The sequence below is a fragment of the Lytechinus variegatus genome, chromosome 18 (assembly GCF_018143015.1).
Source record: "Lytechinus variegatus isolate NC3 chromosome 18, Lvar_3.0, whole genome shotgun sequence".
In the NCBI taxonomy this organism is placed as follows: domain Eukaryota; kingdom Metazoa; phylum Echinodermata; class Echinoidea; order Temnopleuroida; family Toxopneustidae; genus Lytechinus; species Lytechinus variegatus.
Window position 1 is genome coordinate 10,039,332 of NC_054757.1, and position 26,707 is coordinate 10,066,038.

General features: G+C 37.2%; 1 protein-coding gene across 2 annotated transcripts in view; it reads left to right on the forward strand.

The window, feature by feature from the left end:
• Window positions 1-26,707, forward strand: part of LOC121432095 (2-oxoglutarate dehydrogenase, mitochondrial-like) — a 67,430-nt gene that overhangs the window by 28,490 nt on the left and 12,233 nt on the right. The window contains exons 3-16 of one of the 2 annotated variants that reach the window (XM_041629945.1): window positions 2,679-2,781; window positions 12,368-12,468; window positions 13,520-13,674; window positions 14,413-14,559; window positions 15,919-16,009; window positions 16,589-16,768; window positions 17,575-17,703; window positions 18,246-18,425; window positions 19,136-19,288; window positions 21,763-21,865; window positions 22,701-22,817; window positions 23,084-23,234; window positions 25,548-25,675; window positions 26,448-26,626. In XM_041629945.1, coding sequence (XP_041485879.1) covers window positions 2,679-2,781; window positions 12,368-12,468; window positions 13,520-13,674; window positions 14,413-14,559; window positions 15,919-16,009; window positions 16,589-16,768; window positions 17,575-17,703; window positions 18,246-18,425; window positions 19,136-19,288; window positions 21,763-21,865; window positions 22,701-22,817; window positions 23,084-23,234; window positions 25,548-25,675; window positions 26,448-26,626 — 1,917 coding nt within the window. The remainder of the gene's footprint in view (window positions 1-2,678; window positions 2,782-12,367; window positions 12,469-13,519; window positions 13,675-14,412; window positions 14,560-15,918; window positions 16,010-16,588; window positions 16,769-17,574; window positions 17,704-18,245; window positions 18,426-19,135; window positions 19,289-21,762; window positions 21,866-22,700; window positions 22,818-23,083; window positions 23,235-25,547; window positions 25,676-26,447; window positions 26,627-26,707) is intronic. The other variant, XM_041629944.1, reaches the window with a different exon arrangement.

The window sequence follows — 26,707 nt, forward strand, 5'->3', positions numbered from 1 at the left end:
GAAATTTTCAGTGTTGTGCTTGTTGAATTTTTCTCTTTTTATTCAAATCAAGTTTTTGTTGGGGTGGACTTGTCCTTTATAATAATAATAATATAGAGTATTTCTAAAGCGCCAAATCCACATTGATTATGTGCTCAAGGCGCTGAAATATACTTGGTATATCATTATTACCCCGGCTATAGCTGAGCGGCCATATAGGCGCTAAAGCATTCAAGGAATAAATCCTACCGGGTACCCATTCACCTCACCTGGGTCGAGTGCAGCACAATGTAGATAAATTTCTTGCCGAAGGAAATTACGCCATGGCTGGGATTCGAACCCACGAATATTTCAATATGAAATTTTTTTTATCAGTCGCTGCGTAGTAGATCATGAGAACCTGTTTGAAATGTGAATGTAACATAATTGAGTCTTATATTTAGTCTTCACATCATTTTTCTTGTTAAATTGGCTTCATAACACAATAAAGCTCTATGGACAGCTGATAAATGTTCTGCATGATTGATAATCATAATTAAAATATTGAATCAGCGTCCATTGTATGCTCTCTTTTAGGTACATTTACTAGAATTTATGGATTTCCCCTAACATATTTCACATTTTCTGTAGAATAGATTGCATTTTTTATTGTGTAGCTTCTTTCGAAAAATTTTATAACATGATTTATCTTGTATATTTTTGTTCCTTTTTTTAAACATGTTCCCCTTTTTATGTCTTCTTTAATATGGTGTTATGTATGTTTTACCATTAAATTTCTGTCTATGCATTTGTGTATTTTCATCTTGACATTAGGTTGTTTATTTTCAATGACATTAAATTTGATCATTGGTAAATATGGCAGGAGTGGGTTGGTATTTCTTAAAGCCGTTTGTAAGATACAGACACCATTACGCACGACTGGTAACCCTTTCTTTTGAGTTGAGGCAACATCGATGAAAATTTGGAGTACATCATTAACCAGAAGAAAGGTTCAGCAGTCAGGTGTGAAAATTGTTCACAACTTACGAACAGCTTCATGAAAGGGAGTCAAGGGACCCCTTGGCCCAGTGTTACAAAGAGTTGCAATTGATCTGATCATCTAAACATTTTATGGAAGTCCAGCAATGCCATAATTTTTCTCCGGCAGGAAATCTGCATGATATTCTTTGTAGATTATTAGATATCTCACTGAATTTTAAGAGAACAATGAGTGTATGATTATACATCACTCTCTAGAATGTATTTTGAACAAACATGTATTTAGACGTTGATGTTGCTGGCTTTCCATAGTTGTGGTTGATCAGATCAATCGTAACTCTTTGTAAGACGGGGGCCCTGGTTCTACATGAAACTTTCATTCATCTTTTATTTCTATCGGCATAAAAATTGATTTCAACTGGGGGCCGTTTCATAAAGCTGTTCGTAAGTTAAGAGCGACTTTAAGAACGACTGGTGAACCTTTCTTACGTGCTTAACCATCACCAATAGTGACAGTATACCATCTAACAAAAGAAAGGATCACCAGTCGTTCTTAAAGTCGCTCTTATCTTACAAACAGCTTTATGAAACACCAACCTGGTCTCATTTATAAATTATGTGCTCTCTTTATTCAGATGAGGTTCTTTTTGTTGCTTGTATTATGAAATCAGTTACGATTGATCTGATTAACCACAACTATGGACGGCCAGCAACGTCCACATCTGTTATGCATGCTTCTTCAAAATATTTTCTAGCTATGATGTATATTCATGCATTCATTGTTTTCTTGAAAATTCAATATGCTTCTCTTTGCTACAAAGGACATTGTGCAAATTTTTCAGAGAAAAAATTATGATGGACTTCCACAGTGTTACGATTGATCGGATCAATTATAAGTCTTTGTAAGACGGGGCCCAGATTTTCCCATTTTGCATGAAGCATTCTCTGTATATCTTTTCTATTTCAGTATGATATTTGTACACAGTGCAGCTCTTTATTTTTGTCTCCCTTTCTGCTTATGCTGCCTACTGTTACAGCAGTGCTGGGCTAAAATGAAGTGATATTATGACGCTTGTGGAGGATACAATTTTCTTATTTTTTAATGCATATTTGAGTTAAATACGCAAATCAATATTCCAGTCTTCGGGGGAGGGGTGGAAGGGGGCAGGGGATGGGGATGGGAGCTCTAAAAATACCTGGGTTTGAAATTCACCAAATTATTTGAAAAAAGGGAACTTGTACATGTATGTCTGTGATGATAGATTTGTTCTGATTTTGAAATTAGATGCTTTGTCAAATTTACACAGTACCCATATTTTTACCTGTCTTTATTTATCAGTCAAATACTTGTCAAAAGTTTGGATGGTCCTTTTCAGGACCAACACTTGCCCAAGAAAGGTACATGGTGTACCGTGAAACCTACTACACCAAACATGTTTGTTTAACAATTAATATCACAAAATTGCTCTAAGCAAGAGCCCTCTTTGGTGGTTTTCATGGGGAAAAATCTTGTAAATTACACTTATTTCAGTAATAAAAACTATTAAAACTATGAGGATTTGTTTTGGATCAGCACTGCTGTATGTTTTGCAATCTCATATCTACAATCTCCCAGTCCCACCAATGGCTATTTTTGTTTGTTTTGCCACTTGTGTATCATCATGCGAAAACCCAAATTTACCTGTTGCGGCCATTTTGCATGTGTGTTATCCCTCGTTTAGATCCGCGGTCACAATATGGCTCATCTGGATCCGCTGGGCATCAACGCGGCCGACCTCCAGGAGGTCACACCACCGGAGCTTGTCATCACCAACTATCACATGGGTAAGGATATCACGTCCGAGAGCAGAGACATCATCGTCATGAGCATGCTTTCATTTTCCTTTGCTTTTTTTTAAATTTTGCTTTTTGCATGTCACCTTTTCACCGCTTCTCCAGTTTGCTTCATTTATTCATTGCATCTTGCTATTTAGAACTTCGGGGTGTTTCAGAAAACTATTTGTAAAGTGATGCATTGGCATATATGATTATGAACAAATACAATGGATGTGCCATTATGTTATTTCACAGTTTTTCCTGTTTTCACAAGGTGTGATCATATCCAAAAAAACTATTCTACATAACTTGTAACTTGACTCCCAAATTACACCCCCCCCCCCCCAAAAAAAAAAAATCACTCAAAATGACTAAAAAAATCCCAGTAAGAGGCCTTCACGTTTATAATTTCGTGGAGCTCAATAAATCGCTCTCCTTATTTTTTTTGAGGTGCTCAATTGAGCTCCTCAGAATCGCTCTCCGTGAGGAGCTCAAATCAATTCATTACAATACATGTATGATAAATTGTAGATTTTTCTTAACATTGTATATATGCAATAGCTGTGTTAGCTATTAATCTGTGGTGAAACTAGGCCTGGGTCACGTCAATACGTTTTAATACAAGATGTCGTACCGTATGCACTCCTGCTAAAAAAAAAAATGAAAAATAAAAAATTGCTAAAATTTCACATTTTACATCTTTAAATCCATGAAATGGCTTTCTTTTTTCCATAATTCCTTGAAATTACTTTGATTTAGTTAAAAACTATCAGAAAAATGAAGAATATTCATCTCTTTCCAGACTCTGATTTTAATTTAAACGCGGTAAATATTGCAGTCCCATGTAGTCCCATATGTAGATTTTCATGGCAACACCATGGAAGTCTACATGTAGTACTACAATATTTACCGAGGTAACTTCAAATCAGAGTCGGGAAAGAGGTGAATATTCTTCATTTTTCTGATTGTTTTAAACTATATCAAAGTAATTTCAAGGAATTATGGAAAAAAGAAAGCCATTTCATGGATTTAAAGATGTAAAATGTTATTTTTTTTTTTTTAAGGAGCGCGATTTTTTGCTCTCATTTATTGTAGGAGCGCGGTAGGAGCGTTGGCGCAATCGCGCTCCTCAAAAATGAAGGCCAGCAGTAAGATTTCCATTCTTCAATATATATGTTTAAGTTTTAACTTCAGAAATTAAATAGCATTAATCATTCAAAATTTCATTTTCTGTATTCATATTTTACAAATGGTTTTCTGAAACACCCCATTTTTCACTTATTAATGAAGTGTAGGATTAATAGGCACTTTCTCAGCATCGGTCCAGTGTAATGGATATAGGCCAAATAGGAGAAAATGTGATTGTTCTCTGCACAAATTAACATGCATTGCTTCATGTCCATGGAACTCCTGAACATTTTTTTTAAAATATGCATTACTTCAAAGCCATATTGCTAGCAAAACAGTCAAACATTGAGTAATGTATCCAAATATGGAGGGGAAATGTCATATTTGATTGATACAGACAATCATGGTTGTCTGTATCAAATATTTGACTTATTTTTTGCGTCGATAAGATTTATTGGAAGATTTGTGAGCAAAACCCAATATGTTTTGGGGTTTTTTTGTGATGACATTGGAATACTAGTTAGTTTTTCAAAGCTGAAAAACAATGCTGGATTGATGCCTATGAAGTTGCTTAACATGTTTTTCTTTATATTTTTCTTTGACTTTTTTTATTGAGTTGTATTGGTGTATTTATTATATTTCTAGTGTTTCCAAGTAGTTGGAAAAAACACAATATGCACATTACGGTGTAGTGTGTAGACTTGATTTTCACATTTTGTGTGTGTCTTATTTTACACCAATTAGGCACAGTTTAACTATAGTGATGCACACCATTGATATAAAAAGAAACTGGATTGAGCTCATAGTTTGCCGCCGCATACTTGACCTTGAAGCTACAGGAAAAGTAGTCTGGAGGTGGTTTCAAACCGCCTAGATCACAAGAATCCAGATTAAATTACAAGAACTTTTTCAGGCTAAAAAATGCCCGTTAAATTATTTTCGCATTCAAACTGCCCCGAAACATTCTCTTTGGGATAAGTGCCTGAAGTTACGAGCATGCGCAGTATAGTCTGATAACCAAGCAAGGCATGAGATTCAAAATCGCTAGCTCAGCACTGAGCCACCCACGGCGCCCATTAACATGTTGGGCTAAAAGTTCCCTTAATTTGCTTTCACACTGCCAAAATACCTTCGACCTTGGAAATATTCCCATGAGATTTTTATAATTTTGACAAGTACCTACTATTTAGCGGGTATTTTATTTCTGGGAGATTACGCGTAAATTGCTTTCACACTGCCAAAATACCTGGAATGGACAAACTTTGAGGCGGTCTGAAACCACCTTGTGACACAATCAACGATATTTGGGGCCATACAAACACGTAAGAAACAACATGTACATGCAGGAGAAAAAAGTGGAGCTATGTGCACACTTGACCTTTTGGAGTAGCGCTTTGTTACCCTTTCCAGTTTGTTAATATTGATGATGCACACCTAGTCACTTCTTTAAGAAAACCTTTATCTAAATAATGTTTTTCTACGAGTGTGGTATGGCTGATTACAATCGGCATGTTTCTACAGAGAATCGTTAAACGGTATTACCCGCGTAAGTATCCAGAATTCTGGAAAACTTCCCTGTAGAAACACGCACATCGATCGCACAAAATACGGTTTCTCATAACCACCTCTGGGAGATGGTTATTGCTGTGTTAATCCGTTTATTTGCAATGTGGAATGTGAGTTAATTGGATTATTCGCTCTGTAGACAGGTTGGTGTAAGGGTGATACGGTTTTTCGATTCCGGAAAAGATAAACCATTTTTAGCAATTCTCTGTAGAAACATGGCGAATGACAGCTTGCCACAGTGACCACATTATGGATTCAAAATAACAATGTAGTGAGGAACACTTTCACCTTTTTCCACAGTCTTTCATAACGTTTTTTCAATTATTTTTTTAACAGATTAGGAAAATGTGATGATATTTTCAAACCAAATGAGATTTAGACACCACACTGTGACCACAGTATTGCCAATATAATGGACATATTTATCCTGTCTAATACTGAGAAGACTGTCCACACTTCCCTTTGAATATTTATTAGGAAAAATTTTGGTGTGACCAGAGACGTGTGTTACGTACATAGTTATTGTGTTTACACTTGATCGGCTTTTGGTTCAGAACCAAAAGCCGATGCAGAATTGGCTTTTGGTTTATCTTGCACTTTGTTTACACTCTGTTACAGCTCGCGGTTCAGAACCGCGAGCCGATGCAAAAACCTGAAATGATACGCACACCATCAATATACGTCATAATAAAGACAACGTCGGATCCGTGCTCTTACAATCGCGTCACAATGGTAAAGTAATTGAAATGCACACCAATTGCCGATGCAGGTTTGGCTTTTTAAAAAAGCCGACTCTGCATCGGCTCGCGGTTCTGAACCTACTACTTTGGTGGTGCAAAATTGCCAGTTCTGAACCGTAGGCCGATGCAAGTTAATCGCGTTTACATGCTATGAAAAAGCCGATGCAAAAGCCGATTAAGTGTTAACACGGTGTATATTAGACTGGAAAATATTGCTTGCTTTTGGATAGTGAGAACACCCCTTTTATGTAAAGTGCGTCCCACAAAAAAAGGAAACCAGGGGCGGTATTTTGAACATTGTCTTTTCTCCATATTTTATCTTTTCTCAGAGATATGACAAATTCGGTATTCTGGTGGATGTCATAACTTTTGTCACAAAAATTGTCATAAATTTTACCTCTTATCTTTAGCGCGAACCAAAAATATGCGGCTTTAAATGCGCGTAATCCTTTAATACAAGCGCAAGATATGACAAAAGTTATGACAGGGGGTAGCAGTCATAAATTTTGTCATATCTTTTAGTACCAAATATCCCGATACCCTGCCGACTGAATGTCAAGCATATAATGATATTATTTAGATTAGATTGTGGTATTAGTTTCACTCATCCATGACAATTTTCAAAATTATTTTTTCATGCTACGATTAGTTAGGCCCTACATATATATTCCTCTAAAATCCTTCACTGCTCCCTGTCTCTCTTTGTAATTAAGCGCATCAATATTCATGTATTGCGCGATGCCCACAACTGTATAGGGGATACGCCCTATACCTGTCACGGGCCTTCCTATTGGTTAGAAGGGCTCCCACTGGGAACTAACGATGATTTTGATTGGTTTGTTTCAATAACATTAGAATTCATTACATGTCTAATTTGCAGGAAGCTCAAACAAACATATTTTTCTTGGAATTATTTGAGCATGGTGGAAGAGTGAGTGTGAGAGGGAGAGAAAAGAAAAATTGTAACAAAAAATGCAAAATGGTGTCCACTGAGTAGCATCAAATGTTCCACCAATTTTTTGTTTGGAATTGTGCTAGAATTTGTAGAGCAGCAAGCATGATGTAGTTTGGGAATGCTGGTTTTTGGATAAATCTATACTTAAGTGGAAATAACCTTTTTTGAATGATGATCTTTATCATTCAATTACCGCCCTTTTGAAATTATTTTTTTTTAGTCTGTAAACTTAGTACCAATATGCCATGTTAAAGGAAAGAACATCAGACTTGTTTCATTTTCCTGACCCCCCCCCCCCTTTAATAGTGCACATTAAATTTGGGCCTTTTCTAACTTTTGTGCTCATAATAGAAAATTGGCATGTATTTTTTTGTAACATGGATCCAACTATTGGATCTCGGTTACTAGTAAGCATGAATAAGTTTTTTTTTAATTCAGTGCTTGGCCTAGATATTTGCTATTGGTGTTTAACGGTTTGAATCTTTTTGTTAAAGTGAATTGTATAATACAGTACATTTGCATAGAATAAACAAAAACATGTTATAAAAAAAATTCACTTAATTTTCCTGTTCAATAACATATGCTTCTTAGATTCAGAATTTGAGTATCATGTGTTATAATGTATATTTGATCTTTGAGAAGAATATTTTGGAATTTTTACTCATTTCATAAAAAAATGAATAAGAAAGGAGATCCCTTTATACAGGAAAGAGTGTATAGATAGGTGACATGTGAAGATCTATTATAAAGTTTTTCATGGCCTAATTAATTTTTATGGTTAACTTGATCACATTCTCATATTTTCAATAGCAATGTTCTTTCTGTTCTGCGATTTTGTTGAATCAAAATGCAGTGTCCATGACAAATTTGAAATATTGAATAAATGCCTAATATGAATGCAGGAATGCTATTTTTTAAATGATGAAAAAATGTTTCCTCTTTGTAGTCCGTCAAAATAATAGAATCAATGTGGGCAGAATTTTTTTGTTTGTTCTCTTTTGCACAGCACATATTTTTATGTTATTTTGTGTTGGTGTTAATGCACAAAGAATAAAAAATAATAATGCTAAATAGTATATTCACCTCCTTGCATTCTTAGGAGTCCTCCCCTTTTATGCAATAATACGATTAGTATTATATTAAAGGGGAAGTTCACTCTGACGTTAAGTCAGAAAAAGTCAGAAAATTCATAGAAAATCATTAATGAAGGTTTGCTGAAAATTTATCAAATAATAAGATGGTTATGAATTTTTAGAGTTTTGAATTTGTGATAAAATGATATGTCAGATATATCCACAACACAAATAAAATTAACTTTAAGCTTTTTGGATAATGGTATATTTGAGAATGATAATAATAATAATTGGCATTTAATTTTATATAGTACTTTATCAATCTACGACTGTTTAAAGCGCTTCACTATTATTACCCGGTCACTGGATTCATAGCATTTCAAGCAGCCTGTGAGGCGCACACTTGCTAAACCAACCACAATGACAGTTGTTTCTACTGGTACTTAATTAGCACCTGGATTAGGGTGGCAATGTGTGGATTGACGCCTTGCCAAAGGGCGCTAGGCCATGGTGGGATTCGAACACACGATCCTCTGATTACAAGGCGAGAGTCAGAACCGCTACACCACGGCGCTTCCACATATTACATGCTTTATATGCAGGAGCTACTTGTCTATAATGTCACAAACTCAAAATTTTAAAATTTCATAACTTTGTTCATCCTTTGATAGATATTCATCAAACCTTCACCAATATTTTTCCTTTAAAGTTTTCTGCTTTTATGAAATCCAAATTATCAGGTGGACTTTGCCTTTAAGACTTACTTTTGCCTTGCTGACGAAATGTACATGTACAGCAGCCTAGCACCCTAACAGCCAGCCTTCATTAATGATATTAAAGGGTTTGTTGTGCAAAAGCATTGAATGCTTCATTTATTTACAAGAAAAGGGCAGCATTCAGGCTGTATAAAACTTACGATATTCATGTAATTACATGTATATGTAGTCTACAGTATATTTACATCTCCAACCCTCAATACATCCCTATTTATTTATTGAAGAAAAAAAATGTAGATATTTACACCTTTATATGATACATGCATCTTCATTCATCTCTTATTATTTTTACAATATTTATTATTAATTTATTGTGGTCTATTGTTGTGCAAAATTTATACTTAGCTGCGCTGGTTGAGGATACCTTTTGATATAGTTCAACAAAGTAAAATAGCTTACAATTATTATATTTTTTATTATATTTAAACACATTTATATTATGAAAATTAATTTTCTCTAATTCGAAGGGATATTTATAAATATGTAATTATGTACTAATTGGCGGGAGTGAATATCATATTTTCAGCAAGATTTATTTTGTAAGTTGCCCCATAAAATTGTGGCTACATTATTGCTGGATATATTTTTACATATATGAGTCATCCATTTCTATCAAACCATGACTGTAGTCTGTTCTTACAGAATGTTCTTGGATGATTCTGTCATACTTATATTGCTTCCTGTTAAAGGGGTATCATGATGTTCATTTCAACCATCTAAAGCATTGCCTGAAGTTATCTGACCTGGCAAATGACTTCTGAAGGCAATCTTGTGGCTCTAATTGCATTTCATGAATAATCCTTCAAAATTTGTCAATGGTGGGTTTTACTCATTTGTCGACACCCCCCCCCCCCCCCCCCCGTCCATCATCTGTCTCATTTTTGTTAATGACAATTTGATCACCTCATTGTCGGTCACTTAAAAATAATAATCAGATTAAATAGCATATCATCATTGTACATGTATTCAGAGTCAACACACTGGTATGGTACATAACCTCACTAGTACATTTTCAATAGTGGTTTTTGTCAGATTCTCCACTCACACTCAGTTCCATATGAATTATTCTTAAAATATACTGAAAGTTTGGGGAGATTTTTGACATCATTTTTCTTTTGCCATTTCAGGTATTTATTGGACTTTCGACCTGTTTACTAATATATCAGCTGAAAAAATCTCCTTTGATTATAACATATTATAATAGTGCCTTTGACACTACCCAAGGATATTGCTTGAATATAAGCAATAATGGGAAGAGCTATTTTTCACACTTGGGGATGGTGCCGTGCTATCCATATCTTCATCAATGTAGCTAGCTCAAATCAAGAACCTCGGCTAATTTACCTTCAATTCACCTGATTGCCTTGTCCCAGTAGACTCCCATACTATTCTTGCATCTAAATAAGGACGGGAGGCTCACTTAAAGGCATAATATCGTGATGGGAAGGACTATAATGTGAAGAGTGGTGTATTTTTAGTGCAAGCCCTTAAACACCTGTTTGTATGGAAAGGAAACACACTTTAGCAATCATTGTGGTTTGGGTTTGTTATGATTGTTAAGAAAGCATACCCTTGTGAGAAACCAGGGGACCTTTGGCATTCACATCAATTCCAAGGGACCTGATCATGAGAAAAATTGCTATATCATTTCTTTTTATATGGAGTGGAAGCCCTTTTTTGGTTGGGTTTTCATGATGATAAAAAAACTTATCTATATTTGCTGAGAGGAAAATGAGGAGACCATGGGCTTCTGCATCATTTCCAAGGGGCATGGTAATGAGAAATGGTGCCAGTAATGCTCAGCATATTTTATTATTTTTTAATTACTTTTGCGGAGTGTCGTGGCCCAGTGGATTAGTCTCTGGACTTTGGAACCGAGGATCATGGGTTCGAATCCCAGCCATGGTGTAGATTCCTTTGATCCACACTGTGCTGCATTCGACCCAGGTGAGGTAAATGTGTACCTGGCAGGAATTTATTGTTTGAAATCCTTGAGCGCTATAAAGTAGCTTGGCTAAAGCCAGGATAATTATGTTGCATTTATTGTAGAGCACTTGGAGGCTTTTGGTAAAGAGGTATTAGGTGCTATATAAGCAAGAATGATTATTATTTATGAGGTTGAAAGGAGAATTTGCAGTACTTTAACTTGATTTTTTTATATAGACATAATGTTCCTAATTTAGTTGCTATCTCAATGAAACTCTATTCGGATAGAGAGTGAGTCATTGCTGTAATAGTACTACCTCATGCTCTATGATGTCACAACTTGTACATTGAGAGTGAATTTCTGCATTGCAAGTGAAAAGAAGATGACTGGAGGGAGGCTCCATGTATAATGCAATGCGTATGGCCTGCCTCACCGTCTGTGCAGATGCCATATGCTGCAATCTGGTACTGTCAGGGGAAAAATACACCGGGGTTTTGTTTTGATCATGAGTATGATAAAATCAAAGTATTCATCCTGTTGCACACCTTTTAGGTACTTTCACATGGTTTATTTTATTTCATTCTAAGTTATTGTATTTTGTAATTATTTTTTTTACTTGAATTAATATTTAAATATTTATATTACTTATCTTTAGGATAGAAGCATGATTTTCAAAGAATGATGGTTAATGATAATTACAAGAGGTGAAAATATATTGATTATTCATATGTGAATACATAGCTTGGTTTGACATCCAGTGTCTTACAAGATTGATAGATATCATTGTAGCAATGGAGCTATTCACAAAGCAATTTTGTTTTCTGGTTTTCACAACGTATTGTTATAAGCTATGGAAATAGTTGTCTCTGATTGGCTGAGAACAAATATCTCATTGAAATCACTGACATGGTACACAATGAAAGACTCCCTCTGCCATCTAAGGTAGATATGAAAATGTTTTCTTCCTCAAGGATAGTAACAGAAGCACAATAGATTTCCTTTACAAGAGCAAAATGTGTCCGTGATTTACATACGTGTAGACATCGATGTATTAGCTTGATGGTTATCCAGCCATAACTTGTAGCAGCACCAGTAATTTTATTTCAGAACGTTTGGCCTGGAAGAAACATTCAGTTTGTGGGGTGTGAACACATCCAGACTAAAACTTGAGGTTTAGTCAATATATCACTTCCTTCCTGTTGTCAAAGTAGGGCAGTATAATGCAAATTCTAATGTCCTCTGATCATTCAAGTAGACTTGCAGACTCATGATCAGTAAGAATTTCACCAATATATTTTCCAAAAGTTATCAAAAGATCATGTCTAGTAATAAATGCTTGTAGTGAATTTGCATACATGTGATAAAAGATACTCCTTCCCAACACCCTTTCTTCTTTTGTTCTCTCCTCTGCGACCTTTGACCTTTCCAAGATGACAAAGACATGGATCGGGTCTTCACCCTCCCCACGACCACGTTCATCGGTGGTGACGAGCAGGCCCTGCCCCTCCGAGAGATTATTGACCGGCTTGAGGTGAGTAGATGAAAGGTGATCGTGATTCCATGCTAGAAAAATCCATTTTCGGAACAATTTTCAACCTGCTGTCCAATCGAACGAAGAACTTCAATTTGCTTTGTGGTAATATTAAAGTACTACTGGGTAGACATGAAAAAACATGACAACCAACAAAAATATGTCGTCCATAGATGAATTAGAGCTTAAAATGTTGCTTGTCGTACGGGACATTTCTGCTTCCCGTACGACACACAACATTTTCACCTATAATTTGCCCATAATCATTTCTTTTGTGTTGGTTATTAGTTTTTCACATGACTACCCACTATAGCTTTATCATTGACAAAAAAAATAGTTTATTGCGCAAGCATTGGCTAGAAAACTAGAAATTGTCCCATACGACACGTATGGAATCGCCCTGAACATGTTGAAGTAGTAGGGTTTTCTTATCTTACTCTTACTATGGTTGATGAAAGATGATTGAAGATGAACCAAGTTTATTTGCACCCGAGCTGAAATTTGGCTTTGGTCACTTTACGGGACAGGGCTTGATCAGGTTCCCGTAACACAAAGGTAAGCAACACAAGGTTAGAACATTTTTCTACGATTGATAGCATAGACTACTATGTACAATCAATTGGAAAATCAAGAGTACGATCAATCGCTAACCTTTGTGTAACGGGACCCTGATATCTTTTTGCAGAAATGGTAAAAAAATTGCAAACTTTTCTTACCATTTCGGGGTCAAAGATTTTTAAAAGTAACCAACATATATCTCTCGCCCAAGGCTGCTTTTAAGCAGGCAGTTTCTGTCATTGTATCTATTCATTTTCATTTCTGTCAATTAGATGTTTGTCACATTTTCCCATATTTTGAAGTGTTTCATGGGGATACAGTAAGTATTCTTACCTTGAATCAGTATTATTTCTAGGTGATTATGCATGTGCATTCCACCTCTCATGGAATGTGTACTGCCACAGCATTGTCTGTGGGTACCACAGGGATCATTATCCTCACCTACACTATTTCATTATGTCATGTATATGTGTATTTATTCTATCTCATACAGAATGTGTACTGCCGCAGCATTGGTGTAGAGTACATGTTCATCAACGACAGGGAGAAGTGTGACTGGATCAGGCAGCAGTTTGAGAAGCCTGGAGCCATGCAGTTCTCCAAGATGGACAAGAGACTCATCCTGGAGCGTCTCATCCGCTCCACCAGGTTCGTATGGTCCAAGCCATCTCATTCCTAATTTCAAGGAGTGTGAAAAGGATACTATCCATGACATGCGCTTGCCTGGTTGAAATTCAACAATCAAGAATACTGTACTACCCGTTTTATGAACATACTTTCCTTACTTAAATCAAGGAAAAAATAGTTAAACATGACTGTATGGCCGACAACCCCAATCTTGTTGATAATATCTATAGACACAGAACATCATGTAATATATCTGATACATTATGTTTATTTGTATGTTTGGCATTCATCAATTGTTCTTGTGTGATAACTTTCTAAAAAATAGATCTGAGAATATTGTTGGGATTATTGTGGTCGTCACTTGCAGTGTGAGCAGCGGAAACATTCCAATGTTGCATAGAGATTTTTTGTCATTTCAGAAATTTGCCTATTTAAGTTCTAATTTCTTAGTATTTCAAACCAAAGCTACATATGAATCTTGCTGCTTCTCTTGTATCTTTTGAGAAATCTGAATTTTCCAAATTCTTCTCATGTGATGAATCATCCATCAGATGTTTACAATCACCAGAAAATAATGCTGATGTCATATTACGTAAGGCCCTTGAAAGATCAAAGAACTGTATCATCCGGCATTTCCTATTATCCATATGATGCAAAAAGACCTTGTATTGTTATGATTTACAATGTAACTACCATCACAATGAGTGAGGCCAAGGACTATTAAGGGCACTTACAATGATCTCTTGACCTCTGTTTCAGGTTTGAAGAGTTTCTTGCCCGTAAGTGGTCAGCTGAGAAGCGATTCGGCCTGGAGGGGTGCGAGGTACTCATTCCAGCCCTGAAATCGATCATCGACGAGTGCAGTGCTAAGGGGGTGGAGAGCTTTATCCTTGGCATGCCCCACCGGTAGGTAGATGGGAGGATTGGTGAGAGGGGTAGAGAGGGGTAAAAAGTTTTGGCCTAAAGGGGTGCTGGAGGTACTCGTCCCCGCCCTGAAATGAATCATTGACGAGTGCAGCGGCAAAGGGGTGGAAAGTTTTATCCTGGGGATGCCTCTAGGTAGGTAGATGGGAAAGATTGGTGGAAGGGGTAGGGAGAGGGTATAGGGGTAATAAATGTACCCCAAAGGGGTGCAGAGACACGTCACGGTACCAGATATTGCCTATGGTAACTGAAGAGTATGAAAGACAATAGCACGAATGGTGGAAACTGGTAGAGTGGGATGGGTGGCGAAATGACAAAGGGATGAGGACAGAAAAGGGATTGGAGATTTAGAGCATGTACTTGTAAACAGGATTGGTAAAAGAAGGGGTACTACTACCAAATATACCCCCAAATGCTACATTAGGGGAATTAAGTCATGATGGACAGGTGCCAGATATGTGCATATATTTTTGTATGTAGAAAGGTGGGTGGGGTAATTGAACTAATTTCAGTATGAATTATAATGCACATGTTCCATTGACCCTTACTAGAGTTATACCGAGCATCACATGCAAAGGGTTAAATAGATGTCAATCAATCTCTTGTATGGATTTGGAGAGCATTTTACTTCATACAGAAGTAAAATATGTATATGTATCATGTATGTTTGCTTGAAGTACTTTACGATTTATCAGTAAATATGGATAAGGGTTTATGAACTTGTTTAATGCAAGGAGCAAACAAAGTAATGTGGTTCAACAGTCCAAAATTTAATATTTTGTTTTCCATCATTTACGCCAAGTCATGTCTTGCAGAAGGGCGTTGTTTTGATCAAGGTCACATGTTTGTTTTCATAATTTATTGTGTTGAAATTGATGACTCATTGTCTTTAAGTAGCTCGTTAGTTTTAAAATTGTATTTTGGTTTCCTTCAGATGTTTACCATTGTAAATGAAACATCTAACTTATTCATTACATTCAATCTTCCAGTGGAATGATATCAAATAACGTTAGCTATGGAATGAGACACTAAGGATAATATGAGTAGCAATTAGTTTTAAGGAATTGTCAATTGGTACGCTGTTTTTGTTGTGAATAAGGAAAATGAAACTTAGCATTCCATTGACATATGGACTAAAATTTTTCTCAAGACTGTAGTTCAACTTACGTTTGATTATCCGAATACCAAACCTATTATTTTATTGCAAATATGCCAAATTTGCCATTTAGCTGCCAATCATGTATTGATTTTATATGCAATATGCAATTTATTAATATAGTCTGCCTGATAAAACTTGCTGTTTTTCATTTGTCACATGTCTTGTCTCTTTGAATACTGCAGTGGCCGACTCAATGTCCTTGCCAATGTCGCCCGAAAGCCGCTGGAACAGATCTTTTGCCATTTTGACTCCAAACTTGAAGCTGCTGATGAGGTATGTAGCATGTTGCTGATGTAAAGATTTAGTGATTTTTGGTATATATTATATGATAGGGAAAGCTAGGTGACATTTGTCTGTGTAGACAATCTGCTAATTACATCACTTGGATAAAAAAAATTATGCTCCCTGGTACCGATTGAAAGAGAAAACAAATCGGTGTTATTGTTCAATGTAATTTTTTTCTGGTATGTGAATGTAAGCTGGTATGTGAAGAATGTACCGAAGCGTGTGCACTGATTAGATTATTTGATTGCTAATGCTATTATTTCTTTTTTTCAAAAATTAAGATCCTCAAATTATGAGTTTTAACTAACCTACAGATCCTACAGTTTTTTCTCTGGTACCAATTTGAGAGAGAAAACTAATTGGTGTAAATTGTGAATGCAATTTTTCCCCCTTTTGATAAAGTAAAATCATCAAATTTTGTTAAACTATCCTATAGATTCAATTTTTTTTTCTCTCTGGTACCAGTTTAGAAGAAAATACTAAACAGTTTAATCATAATGTATTTGTATAAATGTGCACCAAAAGAATCAAGTATGTTAAAGTCTGAACTCTTTTCCTCTCTACAAGGGCTCTGGGGATGTCAAGTACCATCTTGGAATGTCCCACTCCCGTCACAACCACATCAGCAAACGCAACATCAACCTCGCTCTGGTAGCTAACCCATCTCATCTGGAGGCTGTTGATCCTGTGGTCCAGGGCAAGACCAGGGCGGAGCAGTTCTACAGGGGCGACACTGAGGGTAACCAGGTGAGTAGGGGGACACCAAAGGGGTACAAAGAGGGTGCGCTGGTTTTAGGGTGTAAGATCCTCTTACAAGCATTATTCCACATTTTTTTGTATAAATTGTATATAATTGATAAGAGGCACTGCAGAGGGGTACTAGAATGGGCGTGGTTTAATCTTGGGGAGTGAGATAATCCACTTAGAAGAATAAGTAATTTTGTTGTGGGCAATACCAGCATAATGGACACGACTTTCAGATAGTTTCATCCTACGGTCCAAGGCAAGACCCGGACGGAACAGTTCTGGGGGGGGGTGATACAGAGAGTAATCGGGTGAGGAGAGTGGCAGGAGAGGGGTAGTAGAATGGGTGTGGTTTGGTATCAGGGTGTAAGTTTATCCACTTACACAAATTTTTCATCTTCCAGTAATGATGTTCATCATCAAATATTTTAATCCAGGTTTTTCCCCGTGAACGGGGGTGGCCTGATTCACCTGACACTCCCAGCAGGCACCCTTACCCCCTCCCTGCACTTAGTCCAAAGCATCCTCTAACTTCAACCAACCCTCCTCCACCCCTCTTCCACTTGCATCTTTCATGTCTTTTTTGGCTGTCCCCTCGTCCTCGAACCAAGCACCCACCTCAAACTCAAAAGCCCATCATATTCATCATCCCTCCTCAGCACGGGCCTATACCAACATACCCCATTCGCCTTTGGCAACCGGTCCACTGCTTCTTCCAAACCCAACGTCTGCATCCTCAGCCTTCTTCCTATCCATCAACTTCATGTTGTTCTTGAATCCTCATTTCTTACATCATTTTGTTAATCTAGGTGATGAGTATCTTGATGCATGGTGATGCCGCTTTCTCTGGCCAGGGGATCGTCTACGAGACGTTCCATTTGTCGGATCTCCCAGAGTACTCCACTCACGGAACTATCCATGTCGTCATCAACAACCAGGTATGGAGATATCAATTTTAATGTCTATTGGGGGGGTGTCAATTTGTTTTTTCAGGTCAAGGGATCGCTTCGGAGACCTTCACATGTCTCCCTGAGTATTCCACTCATGAAGCGATTTCTTGTTACAATACATGGATACATAAATGATTTTACTCAAAAGGTTTCTGTATTATGTTCAGATTGATTTTGATTTGACTATTAAAGTGCAGATTTCATGGTTAAGATGATATGAGAAACTCAAAAAGTTTGCAATGAACAGATTCATGTAAACAGTCATGAATCAATTCAATCGTGGTTTGCCGAAATGTTGAGTGGTCCTTTGTAGGATCAAAGACCTGCCTAAGAAAGATATATGTTGTACTACCATGAGGCCTTTATGGTGATACCTTTTTTGCCATGGAAACTGTCAGAAATTATTTATTTTTCTTGTTTTCTATTAGCTTTCCTATCAGAATCCTGTGAAGCATGTCATAGGAAATAGTCGATCTCCAAAGTTTATTTTTTGGTAAAATCTTGATCTATTTTATTTCCGACCACATTAGATTGGATTCACCACTGATCCTCGTTTCTCCCGGTCCTCCCCCTACTGTACCGACGTGGCCCGTGTTGTCAACGCACCCATCTTCCATGTCAATGCTGATGACCCGGAAGCAGTCATGCACGTGTGTCAGGTTGCCTCTAAATGGCGCTGTAGGTACAAGAGCGATGTCGTCATTGATTTGGTAAGACTTGTTCTTAAAATATTATGCTTAATATAAGTTTTATACTCATGGTTTTGCCGTTTTGTTTATTGGTAGTTTTTGCTGGTGTCATATGTTGATAACTTACTTGGATGTCCTTTCAGGTTTTGCTTTCTTCTTCTCTTCAAAACTTTGTATGTTAAACAAATACATTGGCCCGTATTCTGAAGTTGGGTTTAACTTAGACCATGGTCTAACTCTGTGCTAAAATTATGGGAAGCTGTTAGATGGGTGTTTTGTATGTTTACTGTGCTCTTTCCTGATTCATCAATCTTCGAAAATTATGAATGATTTAAGAGCCAAATGAGCTGAAATACGATTTCTCCATTGTTAGTGATTTATGTAACAATTGGCTATCCATACTTAAACCACAACTTTAAACCTGAATTTAAGTTAAACCCGATTTCAGAATACGGGCCATAGTACTTAGATGGCTGGTGCGTCTGATTTTTAAAGATTTCCTACCCAAGCAAGCATGTACTTCCCTGATTGACAAATGAATGTAGGGACTTATTCCAAGCATGATTTTACATGCCTTAAACCTTGAAGTAATAATTCCTGTACTAGCTTCTCCAAGCTAGACTAGGATGAGATTCATGGTCATGGTGACAGCAAGAAGTTATAGACAAGACAGTGTTTGATTTCTATTCACAGCCATAAAAAAAGTCCTCTTAACTGTGTTCTCATTGTAGGTATGCTACCGTCGCAATGGTCACAACGAGATGGACGAGCCGTTGTTCACCCAACCTCTGATGTACAAGAAGATCCGTGGTCACAGTCAAGTCCTCAGGCAATACGCTAAAGAGAAGATACAGGAAGGAATCATGACGGAACAAGAGTTTGAGGTTTGTCACTCACTTCCTGTCATATGAATACTGAACTACTTTGCCAGAATGTAGTCTGTATTATTACAATCAAATGTGTTGTCTTGCATTGTGTTGTGTTGATATATTATTTGATGTGTGAAAAAAGAGAAAAAGTTCAAACTCAAATTCAAATGCGTCTTAGATTAACTTCATTTTCTTTAATCGCTCTTTTCCATTGGAACTGCCCCTCATTATCTTAATTTGCAATTGATGTTTTTGACCACTGCAAACTTTCACTCAAGCAGATATTTAAATGCTAATTTTATTGGAGAAGTCTATGTAATGGAATGTTTTTAAAACAGATACTGATGCATCAGACATGCTATCAATCATTATGATGGTACGTGTAAGTTAAACTTTGCAAGGCCGTGATACTGGTGAGAATCCTTGTTAGCTAATAAACCATCCTCATCTCAAAACCTTGACTGGTCATTTATACTTGAATTTATACAGCATAAATCAATGGTCATAAGTAAATTTATGAGATAGGCAAATATATGCCTGATTGATTGATTGATTGATTGATTAATTGATTGATTGAGTGAGTGACTGACTGACTGACTGATTGACTGACTGACTTTATTTCTCATGATAAAAGCAATACAAAATATGTACATTCAAACAATGAAAACGTAATAATTAAATCAATGATATGGTGAATAGGTATATGCATTTGAAATCATTAAACTTATGTTGTAAAAAAAATATGGGAAAACCAAAAAGCTGCAAGGAGCTTGAAAGGGGTTATCCCAGTGCATACACACAAGCAAATTAATTTGGGATCCATTCACCATTTTAATATAGATATCTCTTTAAAAGTCAAGTCCACCCCAGAAAAATGTTGATTTGAATCAATAGAGAAAAATCAAAGAAGCACAACGCTGAAAATTTCATCAAAATGAGATGTAAAATAAGAAAGTTATGGCACTTTAAAGTTTCACTTATTTTTCACAAACGGTGATATGCACAACTTAGGGATATGCAAATGAGAGAGTCAATGATGTCCCTCACTCACTCTCACTCTCTTTTGTTTTTATTGTTTAGATTATACAATATTTCAATTTTTACAGATTTGGCAGTCAGGACCAGCTTCACTGAACCACAAAAACAGTGATGATTCCACATGTTCAGGCAGGATTAAAATTTTGGTTTACAGGACGATGAGGAGAAAATTAGATTATCATATGTCATCTAGTGAGTGGATGCAGAGATGCCAACCCTCCCGATTTCATCGGGAGGCTCCCGAAAATTCATCCCAACTCCCGCCCTTACAATTACCATCCATATCCTCCCGAAATTACAATTTTTTTGCATTGATCAAATTGGATTGAAAGTACATGTATTGTCTGCTAACTTTAGCATGTAGTAATTCCATTACGTTTGCTGCTACTAAATTCTGTGTGAAAGGCAGACAAATAAGGAGCAGCGAAAAGCTGGTGCATGTGATATGCCCAACAGGAATCCACTGTGCACCAGGCCGGTAGGCCCAGCTAGCTTCGCGAGGCGTGTGCGCTCGTGGCCGCTGGATTTGTCAAGTCGTGCGGTTGATTATCGGTGCGAGATTTCGGCGTATTGATGGGTTGATATCGACACGAAATGGTGGAAAATCAAGAAAAGAAGACCGAGAAATGGTCTCAGAAGTATAAGACTGAATACAGTCTCCAGTACCCATGTATTCGGAAGTCGGAAAGAGGAATTTACCATGCATTTTGCACAGTTTGCTGCGTGGACATTTCATGGAATAGGGACATTGCGAAGACTAGATCTTCTAAGTTTACTTCTAGCTACAGCTATTAGTAAATTAACCTGTTGACTTATTTCACCAAGCAAGGGACCGGCGAGGAGAAAGATGTTATCTGCTCTGAGCTTTTCTTTACTGGATTATTATAATTCCTCCCTATTATTATTGTTGAGCAGGTACTTTTCTTCTATTGTCCCCTCACTTTTTTTTACATGTAAAAATGCATATTTTTCTTAATTTTTATGTTAGAAAGTGGGAACAATGTTTTTTTTAAAACATGTGAAATGCTCCAAAATAAGGGTCAGATTGCACCACAGAGCATCTAGAAACCCAGAGCTTCAGAGCCCTGGACCCCGGCCACAAGGGTCGAGCGCTCTGCGCTCGAGATGTGCGCTATGCACACATAATTTGGTGTCGGTTGCAAATCCTCCCTAATTCTGATTTCCAAAAGTTGGCATCTCAGTGGATGGCATCATCAGTCCCCTAATTTAGACTGATTTGGATACCCACCAGGATGTGCATATAGCTGTTTTGTGAAATTAAGCAAACCTTTAAAATGTCGTAATTTTCTTCTTTTTTTTTACAACCGATTTTGATGAAGTTTTCAGTGTTATGCTTCTTTTATTTTTCTTGTTTTATTCAAATCAACATTTTTCTGGGGTGGACTTGTCCTTTAATGACCTTCATCTTTTGTTTCTATCAATATGACCAGGAGGAGCAAGATGGCTATGATAAGATCTGTGAGGATGCTTACCAGAATGCTAAGAAAGTCACTGAGATAAGGAATGCTGACTGGCTCGATTCACCTTGGCATGGTAGGTCATGTGACATCATGGTAGGTCATGTGACATGGAAGCTTGGCCAAAGTCAGACAATTCCAATTACAGAGTGTGCCCCCCCCCCTTGACAGAATTTTTATGATCTGTATTTTGCTGTCAGAAAATTTATATCCTCCTGACACGGTTTTGCCATGTATACAACTAAATATCAGGCTGATTGGTATTTGTAATAAGTTGGGAGTGGATTAATTCAGAAGTCCAGTTGGATATAGAGAGAGATTGCCAAAATTTTAGAAATACATGTAGTTAGACCCCCATCACCAAATACATGTATTGCAAACCAAATAGAGCCTTTTCTCCAAGTTTGCTTAATCAAGACTTCTTTTGAATTGTGAGTAAATATTCTGTTTTTAACTTGATAGAATTTGATTTTTGTAAGGATACCAATTTGAATCAATCGCTGATGTGGTTTACGGTACACCATGTGGAGTGTTATAGAAACAGTGGATAGAAGAAGAAAAGCAATGGATAGGCGAGAAAGTGGAAGTTTGAGAGTAGAGCAATCTTTCTTGAATGTAGTCCTGAAAAGGATTGTAAACCAGAAGAGATTGATGACTTGAAAACAGCTGGAGTAGTAGGATGGATGAGGAGATGCTGGCTTGAGTTGGCGAGTAGAGATGATGAGTAGAAGCAGTAGAGATTCGACGTTTCGGGCAGGTTGACTGTCCGTCTTCAGTTCGACTAGTTAAAACTTCCAGTGATCAAACTCCAAACTAATGGGACTAGATGTAATTAAATGAATAGATGAGGGAAGATCTTAGGGTTTATGTTGCACATATATCCTTACCTCTTTCTTTGACCTTTGACCTAGGTTTCTTCAACAAGGAGATCCCTCTTCAATACCCATCGACCGGTATCGATGAAGAGACCTTGAATTATATCGGAGAGAAGTTCAGTACCAACCCTGATGATCTCACACTTCATGGAGGTTTGTTTACTCTTTTCCTTGTTCATTTTAGAGATGATGATAATTACTGTATTTGAAAGAAATCATTTCATACCCACTACTGAAAGAAATGAAAAGTTAGTCATCACAAACCATTGAAAATTCAAAATGTATGCATTTTATATTACATAAAGTATCTTCACCAATATTTTAATTTCTTTTTGTGCTATCTTTACAACAAACATTTTGTCAGAGTGAACTTCCCCAATATGAAAAAATACTTGTTATTATCTCTCCTCCCCATCCAGGTCTGAAGCGTGTTCTCCGTGGACGTATGGACATGGTGAAGAACCGAACCATTGACTGGGCTCTGGGTGAGGCTCTTGCCTTCGGTTCTCTGCTCAAAGAAGGGATCCATGTCAGATTGAGTGGACAGGATGTAGAGAGAGGCACATTTAGGTGAGAAAGGCTATTAATATTCAAGCGGATTTAAAACTTTAGTAAAAGGTTAAAAATGTGAACTTTACTCATATCATCTCACATTTGATTCCTCCAAAAGTGTTAGTTATTAATTTTTTAACTTTTTTAAAGAGAACCATATGAATTCTTATTTTACAATTGATAAGATCATTTCCTAAAATTTTCAGCCTATTCCATGATTGAAAGTGATATTTAAAAAAAAGAGGAAAAAAAATTGATCAGGCACCCAATCAAAAGGAATGTCCCTATAAAGTCACAGATTCATGCACTAAAACTGGTGTTTATTTTATATTATCCACACAATAGTTCTAGTGCTTACACATTCCTATAGACCAATTTCACGGCCGGTTTATGTATTTGGCCCTCTATCGGTGACGCCATTGCTGCGGTGGGCAAGTGCGCTGACCGCGATTGGCTCTGTGTACAAATTCAATGAAAGATGACAGATAAGCTCTGATATTGTGTCATTAACTTCATCATAAATCAATAAAATAAAGCATGGACACCTGGGTAGACGATGTAAGACAATGGCCATATCTGACCGATGAAGGTATGATGAATTTTTGCACTTTGGCTACTTTTTCCCCTTAGTTTTGTCAGTAAAAGTGAGTTGATGATGACCAAGAATCGCTGTTGGTTTTCATCAGGGAGCTCACTTCTTGTTGCTAGTAAATTGTGTTAGAGTAGCGGGAGAGTGAACGAGACATAGAGTGAGAGAGAGAGAGAGGATGAGAGAGGGGAGAGGGGGGGGGATATGTGTGAGAGGAGGGGGATAGTGAGAGGGGAGAGGGGAATAGTGAGAAAGGGGGGGGGGGGCTAGCGAGAGAGTGTGTGAGAGAGGGAGAGAGAGGGATAGTGTAATACAGAGAAGGGGATAGTGAGAGGGAGAGAGAGAGGGATAGTGTAATACAGAGAAGGGGATAGTGAGAGGGAGAGAGAGAGAGAGGGATAGTGTGAGATAGAGAGAGAGAGAGGGACTGATATTTCCATCTAAGCATGATCAAATAAATCCCCCCTCCCTCCCCCCCCCACAAAAAAAACCCACCACCACCACATTTTATGCAGGCCTATAAGTATCCAAAAGGAGGGGGCAAGGCAAGAGAATAAAACAGAGAGGAAGGAGAAAGGAGGAAGGGGAAGAGAGGGCCACTGGCGACGCATTCCTTCATCACGGCCTGGAAACCTATGCAGGGAGTACGGCTTCACACACAAACAGGCTTCATGAGTCCAAGGCGAGTGAATTTCACATTCACTTTGCTTCCAATTCTGAAGCTTTCTCCAATTGTTGTGGCAATTGAACACAGCACAGCTGCGACCTGAACTTCTCCGATTAATGCTCATTGTGAATCTTACAAGAAATCTGCTCAATTGGTCCAAAATAAAAATAAAAATCGAACGAATGTACCAAATACCCTATTGACTTGTGTACTATAAAAGTTGATTCGCCCACCGCAGCATGGCGACCAGTCTGCTGCCCTCTCACGTTGTGAAATTGGTCTATAATGTAGTAATGAAATGAAACAGTGACAGCCACTTTTAGGGAACTTTCCGTCTCTTTAAAGAAGCTTTAATTTTCTTTTATTTCTGTTCTTGTCTAATTGACAAGGTACCAAACATGGAATCACCTAGTACCAGTTATCAATCCTCTATATTAGTTTTGTCAGCAATAACTGTTTTATTTTAAAGTTAAATACCAATTATGGTAACGGTCTCAAAATGAGTTCAAACAGAATTTAAAAAATTACCACCAAAGTGTCTGTATGTATAAACGAATAATATGTGCAAAATATATCTGGAAGAAAATGTGTAACTGCTGAGAATTAGCAAAATAAGCCCAGAATGCCATGAAATGTTGGGTATTTTTCGAAGAAATGTTACTACACTGTCCCATGTATGCTTTTCTGTGTTAGTAATCATCAGAATGGTTGACTTTGGGCTAAGATTTCATTATTTTACAAGATAAGTTTACATCACTGTACCAGATTTAGATGTATGATAAATTTTGACAATTAACCTTGATTGAAAAGACTTTCTCGTGAAATAATTGTTTGCTGCAACTGCTGTCTTTTACCATTTAAGCTGCAACTGATACAGCTGAAACCAAATTTCATACCCTAGCATAAAATGGTTCATTCCGAGTGACTGTATGCCCTATGATCGGCTACTCGTTAATTAAAAGTGAAATCAATAATATTTGTCTAGCCTGCATGGCAGAGCAAGACTATAGGTGGTGGGGCGATGACTGCGACAAGAATACTAACTTTTTATACTTTGTCTCTATCTTTTTTTTAGCCATCGTCATCACGTTTTGCATGATCAGAATGTGGACAAGAAGCGCTACTATCCTCTCAATAATCTCTTCCCTGACCAAGCTCATTACACTGTCTGTAACAGCTCGCTCTCAGAGTTTGGCGTTCTTGGTAAGATTATTATCTCTCATGCTTTCAAAATATGTAATTATTTGTAAATCAGATAAGTTCATGGGGAGTAGGTCTGTGTTCTTTGAGGATTCTGTATACTTAGGTTATCTGTGTTTTTGTAAACAAAATTAATTGTGAGGTTTTGAATTATTTGTAATTGACAACTTAGGCTACTGGACACCTTACGACTGGTTCACAATCCGATTTTGGAACAAATCGCATTTTGCTCATTTTCTGAAAGTGTATCTTTTTATTTGAGGTTCAAATTAACTGAAAGAATACTAATATAATTATTTTGGACAATTGCAAGCCTTTATTTTGGATTAAAGGCCAAATTAGTTTCAAATCATAGCCAATCATATGATTGCTATGACGTCCTGACTAGTAATTCGCTTTTGTTCTAATAAGGATGATAGCATAGTCACATACTTGAACATAGGTATTCGTACAATGGTTTAGAACATAGCACTGTAAGATATTCCATGTTTCGATATTAGCATAAAATTCTACTACGTTTTATTCCAATTCGGGTTGCAGAGCATTCGTAAGGTGTACTGTGGCCTTTAAGAGAATCAATTGAATGTTGTAACTGTCTACAGTTCATGAGAATAGCTCTTTTTATAGTAAATTGTAGATATAAAAAAGTGCAAGCAAAGGTCAAAGAAGCAATAGTAATGTCAGATATGTTAAAGTATTAAAGCCAGACAAATCTGACAATCATTTGTTCCTAGGGAGGTTACATACATTTTTATTTCCCTTATTTATTCACCAGGTTTTGAGCTGGGATTCTCTATCACTAACCCACGTGCCCTTGTCGTCTGGGAGGCCCAGTTTGGTGATTTCCACAACACAGCCCAGTGCATCGTAGATCAATTCATCTCAACAGGACAGGCTAAGTGGTACAGGCAAAGCGGACTGGTTATGCTGCTTCCTCATGGTTATGAAGGCATGGTGAGTGGTGGTAGAGGTGGTGGTTGTGGTGATGATACAGGTGGTGGTGGTAGTGGTGTTGATTGGTGATATAGGTGGTGG